The 6,436-nt window shown below is 52.4% G+C and overlaps 1 protein-coding gene across 2 annotated transcripts in view; it reads right to left on the reverse strand.

The window, feature by feature from the left end:
* Nucleotides 1–2,075: 2,075 nt before the first annotated feature.
* Nucleotides 2,076–6,436, reverse strand: part of NCSTN (nicastrin) — a 30,762-nt gene continuing 26,401 nt past the window's right edge. For both annotated transcript variants that reach the window (XM_077464090.1, XM_077464088.1), the window contains exons 16-17: nucleotides 4,970–5,182; nucleotides 2,076–2,626 (exon numbers count right to left, since the gene is read on the reverse strand). In XM_077464090.1, coding sequence (XP_077320216.1) covers nucleotides 2,504–2,626; nucleotides 4,970–5,182 — 336 coding nt within the window. In that variant the 3' untranslated portion in view covers nucleotides 2,076–2,503. The remainder of the gene's footprint in view (nucleotides 2,627–4,969; nucleotides 5,183–6,436) is intronic.

Here is a 6,436-nt window from a genome sequence, read left to right on the forward strand (position 1 = left end):
CAGACATATTGCTTTTACAGCGGAACTGAAGTCAAAACTTTTTTTCCTGGTATTTGGAAGAGCGGGGGAGATAGTCTGCAAGCTGCTGTTTTTTGTTCGGAATAATAAAAAATCTACCCTTTATAGCTACAACTAAAAATGACTGAGGTCAGGGGCTTCTAGTGAAGGATGAAGAAGAGGCTGCCAGCCGTTCTCAGCAAAGGGATCGTGTGGATGGGCTCAGTGTGTAAAAGGGCTGCCCTCTGCTGGGGGAACAAAGAACAATATCACAGCAATATCAACACCTCCCCCTGGTGGCCAGTTTTTAAAGGATCTTAGGAGTCAATGCATTTTAGCATGGCCGTACAGCACAAGCTGAATTCAAACGCTGTTAATGTTTGGGGTTCACGACTTTAAATGGGTAAGGAAACCCCCCCCCCCCCCCCCCCAAATTGCTATATTCATTAGATCTTACTCCAAGACCTGCAGCATTGTTTACATCCCCCTGTCAGCTTCTTGAGCCGAAGTGTCCATGACTATGCAATTCCGGCACATTGACTTTAATAGGGATGGTAGACAGAGGGGTGGGTTGTGGTGGTCTAGACCTACTTGGAGGGGTGGACTTCGGCAGGGTTGGAGGGTAGGCTAGACCTACTTATGAGCAGTGGACTTGAATAGGGCTGATAGAAGGGATGCGGGGGCTGGAGGGTGAGCTAGCCCTGCTTAGAGGGGTGGACTTCAACAGGGCTGGTAGAAGGGACAGGGGCTGGAGGGTGAGTTAGACCTACTTAGAAGGGTTGGGCTTCCAATAGGGCTGGTAGAAGGGAAAGATGGGGGCTGGAGGGTGGGCTAGACTTGCTTAGAAGGGTGGACTTCAATAGGGCTGGTAGAAGGGATGGGGACTGTAGAGTGGGCTAGACCTACTTAGAGGGGTGGACTTCAATGGGCCTGAAATAAGGGATGGGGGGCTGGAGGGCAGGCTAGACCTACTTAGAGGGGTGGACTTCAATAGCGCTGGTAGAAGGGTTGGGGATTGAAGGGTGTGCTAGGCTTACCTAGAGAGGTTGACTTCAATGGGGCTGGTAGAGGGGATGGGGCTGTAGGGTGGGCTAGACTTACTTAGGAGGGGTGGATTTAAGCAGGGCTGGTAGAAGGGATGGGGGCTGAAGAGAGTGGGCTAGACCTTGTGGGATGGGTGGCCTTCAACACAGTTGGTAGAAGGGATTGGAGGCTGAAGGGTGGGCAAGACCTAATAAGAGGGGTGGACTTAATCAGGGCTGATAGAAGGGATGGGGGGTGAGGGTGGGCTAGACCTATTTAGATGGGTTGGGCTTCCAATAGGACTGGTATAAGGGATGGGGGCTGTAGGGTGGGCTAGACCTACTTAGAAGGGGTGGATTTAAGCAGGGCTGGTTGAGGAGATGGGGGCTGAAGAGAGTGGGCTAGACCTTCTTGGATGGGTGGCCTTCAACACGGTTGGCAGAAGGGATTGGAGGCTGAAGGGTGGGAAAGATCTACTAAGAGGGGTGGACTTCAACAGGGCTGGTAGAAGGGATGGGGGGTGAGGGTGGGCTAGACCTACTTAGGAGGGGTGGACATGAATAGGTCTGGTAGAAGAGATGTGGTGGCTAGAGAGTGGGCTATACCTACTTGGAGGGGTGGCCTTCAACAGGGCTGGTAGAAGGGATGGGAGGCTGAAGGGTGGGCTAGACCTACATGGAGGGGTGGACTTCAGCAGGGTTGATAAACAGAATGGGGGGGCTGGAGGGTGATCTAGACCTACTTAGCGGGGTAGCGGGAACTCCATTTGAATGGCCATGGTTTTGGACTGGGGTGTCCAATAAGCCCATATATAGTTAACCTTTGGCCATATATTGAATTTAATTTGTCACCTACATAGGAACAGAGGGTGAAATCTCTCAATGGGGACACCTCTCCTGGTGACTACTGCAAAAATGTACACTTTGCTTCATGTCAGCGAGTCTCCCACTCACTTCCTGCTGTGTCACTGGAACAGGAAGTGAAGGCAAATCTCCTCAGCTTGGACACAGCAGCTCTATACATTCCCTGCTCTAGTCAAAATGAGAAAAAAAAAGTTTTGGCTGGAGTGTCACTTTAATTTGGCAGAAGAAGAAAAAAAAAATGCAATTATAGGACGAGCAAGTTATTTTGGGGTTTGGTATTAGAGTTCAGCTAATTAAAAAAAAAAAAAATTGGGCCTATCGTCATTTGTTTTTAAAAGTCAAAGCCCAGATTTGGTCCCATCATCCTGCAACTCCATCGTGTTCCCCGTCCCGGGTCCTCCAGCAGAGGGCACAGGGGGGAGGGGATTACGCTTGCTCATCTACGTCACTTAATCGGCACAAAAAAAAAAAAATAAAAAAACTTCGAAAAAGTCCAAAGTTAACAAAGTCCATCCAGTGTGGCTCTTTAGAAAAAAAATAAAAGCAGCACGGGCATCGCTACCCGACCAGTGCAAGAGGCAGAGCGCAGTCCTCCCGTCCATCGGGGGGCAGCACAGTCTCTAGTAGGCCACGGATCCGCCGTCTTCTGTGCTTGTGAACAAAATGTCCGCCTTGGCTTGGATGAAGTAGGTGGCAGCGAAGGAGAGGATAAGGATGGCAATGCCCGTGATCAGCGTAATTATCTGCAGGGAAAAAAGCGAGAGAGATCTCAGAGGCCGAAACAACGTAGATCAAGAGTTAAAAAGGGAACTCTGTGAAAACTTCCAACATGCTTTACCCATCAAAGGACTTAATTATGCCGAACCATGCTGGTGGCACGCACCTCGGCTAGTTGGCAATACCCATCTACTGCTTCCTGGGTCAGCTCTCTGCTTACTGGACAGGGGTGACGATGCCGATTCACTGCCCAATGAAGAGTCAGGAGGTGAAGAGGCGATCACAAGAAAATAAATTGGTTTGATCCGGTCACCTATCTGGCCATGCAGGTCACCTCTGAGTGGCCCGTTCTATCACCTCCCGTCCGGGGGAATAGCCGAAAAACCTGCATCGGCACGGATCTGTGATTGCTGTGTACTGCGGACACAGCTTATCACAGATCGGAGGTAGAGAGACAATCACAGCAGCTCTTTACCATGTGACCAGCTGTGTCCAATCACAGTTGATCACAGTGTAAATAGTATTTGCTGGTTATTGGCATTCCTCTCCTTATGCTGACAGCTTGTGAGGAGAGGAGAGCCAATAACCAGCAAATCCACACAGGAGACATTTACACTGATAATAAGGGCAATGATTATCAGTGTCCTGATGATCAGTGCAGCCCCAACAGTGCCCACAAATGTTGACAATCTGTGCCCATCAGTAGTGCCAATCAGTGATGCATTTTAGTGCCACCTATCAGTGCCCATCACTGCAGCCCACCAGTGCCCTTTACTGCAGCCCACCAGTGCAGCCCAGCAGTGCCCTTCACTGCAGCCCACCAGCGCCTATCAGTGCCCTTTACTGCAGCCCACCAGTGCAGCCCAGCAGTGTCCTTCACTGCAGCCCACCAGTGCCCTTCACTGCAGCCCAGCATTGTCACTGTAGCCCATCAGTGCCCTTCACTGCAGCCCAGCATTGTCACTGCAGCCCATTAGTGCCCTTCACTGCAGCCCATTAGTGCCCTTCACTGCAGCCCATCAGGGCCCTTCACTGCAGCCCATCAGGGCCCTTCACTGCAGCCCAGCAGTGCCCTTCACTGCAGCCCAGCAGTGCCCTTCACTGCAGCCCAGCAGTGCAGCTCAGCAGTGCCCTTCAATACAGCCCACCAGCGCCCTTCACTGCAGCCCACCAGCGCCCTTCACTGCAGCCCATCAGTGCCCTTCACTGCAGCCCACCAGTGCCCTTCACTGCAGCCCAGCATTGTCACTGTAGCCCATCAGTGCCCTTCACTGCAGTCCATCAATGCCCTTCACTGCAGCCCATCAGTGCCCTTCACTGCAGCCCACCAGTGCCCTTCACTGCAGCCCACCAATGCCCTTCACTGCAGCCCAGCATTGTCACTGTAGCCCATCAGTGCCCTTCACTGCAGCCCAGCATTGTCACTGTAGCCCATCAGTGCCCTTCACTGCAGCCCATCAGGGCCCTTCACTGCAGCCCATCAGGGCCCTTCACTGCAGCCCATCAGGGCCCTTCACTGCAGCTCATCAGGGCCCTTCACTGCAGCCCAGCAGTGCAGCTCAGCAGTGCCCTTCACTGCAGCTCACCAGCGCCCTTCACTGCAGCCCACCAGTGCCCTTCACTGCAGCCCACCAGTGCCCTTCACTGCAGCCCACCAGTGCCCTTCACTGCAGCCCACCAGCGCCTATCAGTGCCCTTCACTGCAGCCCACCAGTGCCCTTCACTGCAGCCCAGCATTGTCACTGTAGCCCATCAGTGCCCTTTACTGCAGTCCATCAATGCCCTTCACTGCAGCCCATCAGTGCCCTTCACTGCAGCCCATCAGTGCCCTTCACTGCAGCCATCAGTGCCCTTCACTGCAGCCATCAGTGCCCTTCGATGCAGCCATCAGTGCCCTTCGATGCAGCCATCAGTGCCCTTCGATGCAGCCCATCAGTGTCCTTCGATGCAGCCCATCAGTGCCCTTCGATGCAGCCCATCAGTGTCCTTCGATGCAGCCCATCAGTGTCCCTCGCTGCAGCCCAAAAGTGCCCTTCATCGCATCCTATCAGTGCCCATCACTGCATCCTATCAGTGTAGCCTCATCAGCGTACATCAGTGAAGGAGAAAAATTACTTATTTAGAAAATGTTATAACAGGAACTAAGAAAAAAAATTTGTTTTTTTTCAGAATTTTCTGTCTTCTTTCATTTGTTTAGCAAAAAATAAAAAACCCAGTGGAGATCAAAAAGCACCAAAAAGGAAGCTCTGTCTGTCTCAAAAACATGAGAGTTAAAGTGTAGAGCAGATCTGCAACTCCACTGGACACCGCAGAAGTCCTGAAGCAATCAGATATTTCTGACTAATAAGGAATTAAAAAAACAATCTCACCTCCAGCTCCTGACTGGGGACGAGGAATATTCGCGCTCGTATTTCCTTCCACCGGCTTTCTGTCCACGTGGAATACTCCGTGGAGCCCCACTCATTCAATTCAAAGGCGGGGGACTCAGCAAACTGCCTGCGCTTGGTGCTTCTAATGCAATACGGCTCCCGGGAGGTGGTATTGTCTTTAAGGGGGCCCTGGACCCAGATATAGTCATACAGCTGTAGGTGAAGAAGAGAGGAAACTGTAAGAGAAAGCATTATAGAAACGCTCCAGTCTGCCAGCTAAGAAGCTAAGCTGTTAGCAAACGTGACGACACAAATCCTCTAAAATGATCAAAACTGTACAATTTGTCTTTTCCACTGGGCTGCCCTGTCCTCTTCCTGCATCTAAACATCACTGTAGGGCTGCCCTGTCCTCTTCCTAAGGCTTAACGTCACTGCAGCATGGCCCTGTTCTCTTCCTGCTGAAGAACGCCACTGTAGGGCTGCCCTGTTCGCGTCCTGCTGCTGAACATCATTGCAGGGCTGCCCTGTCTTTTTCCTGCTGCTTAATGTTACTGCAGGGCTACCCTGACCTCTTCCTGCTGCTAAACATCACTGCAGGGCAGCCCTGTCTTCTTCCTGCTGCTAAACGTCACTGCAGGGTTACTCTGTCCTATTCCTGCTGCTAAACGCTACTTCAGGATTGCCCTGTCCTCTTCCTGCTGCTAAACGTCACTGCATGGCTGCCCTGTCCTCTTCCTGCTGCTGAACATCACTGCAGGGTTACCCTGTCCTATTCCTGCTGCTTAGCGCTACTTCAGGGTTGCCCTGTCCTCTTCCTGCTGCTAAACGTCACTGCAGGGCGGCCCTGTCCTCCCGCTGCTAAACGTCACTGCAGGGTGGCCCTGTCCTCCTGCTGCTGAAACCTGTGACTGATCAGACTTTCCCCCATTCACAGATCATGTTACAGGCAGAGTAAACAAAAACCTCTCTCATTGGAGGAGAGAGGGGGCATATCTTCATCAGATCATGTTTAGTGCAGCTGAGACCTGAAGCTATTAACCCCCCACAGCGCCAGAAGTTCAGCAGCAGAAAGAGGACAAGGCCACCCTGCAGTGACGTCAAGCATCAGGAAGAGGACGTGGCATCCCTGCAGTGACGCCAAGCATCAGGAAGAGGACGGGGCAGCCCTGCAGTGACATCAAGCATCAGGAAGAGGACGGGGCAGCCCTGCAGTGACATCAAGCATCAGGAAGAGGACGGGGCAGCCCTGCAGTGACATCAAGCATCAGGAAGAGGACGGGGCAGCCCTGCAGTGACATCAAGCATCAGGAAGAGGACGGGGCAGCCCTGCAGTGACATCAAGCATCAGGAAGAGGACGGGGCAGCCCTGCAGTAATGTCAAGCATCAGGAAGAGGACGGGGCAGCCCTGCAGTGACATCAAGCATCAGGAAGAGGACGGGGCAGCCCTGCAGTGACATCAAGCATCA

Source organism: Lithobates pipiens, unplaced genomic scaffold (assembly GCF_037356315.1).
Source record: "Lithobates pipiens isolate NorthernLeopardFrog02 unplaced genomic scaffold, aLitPip1_a1.2 Scaffold_30, whole genome shotgun sequence".
Lineage (NCBI taxonomy): Eukaryota > Metazoa > Chordata > Amphibia > Anura > Ranidae > Lithobates > Lithobates pipiens.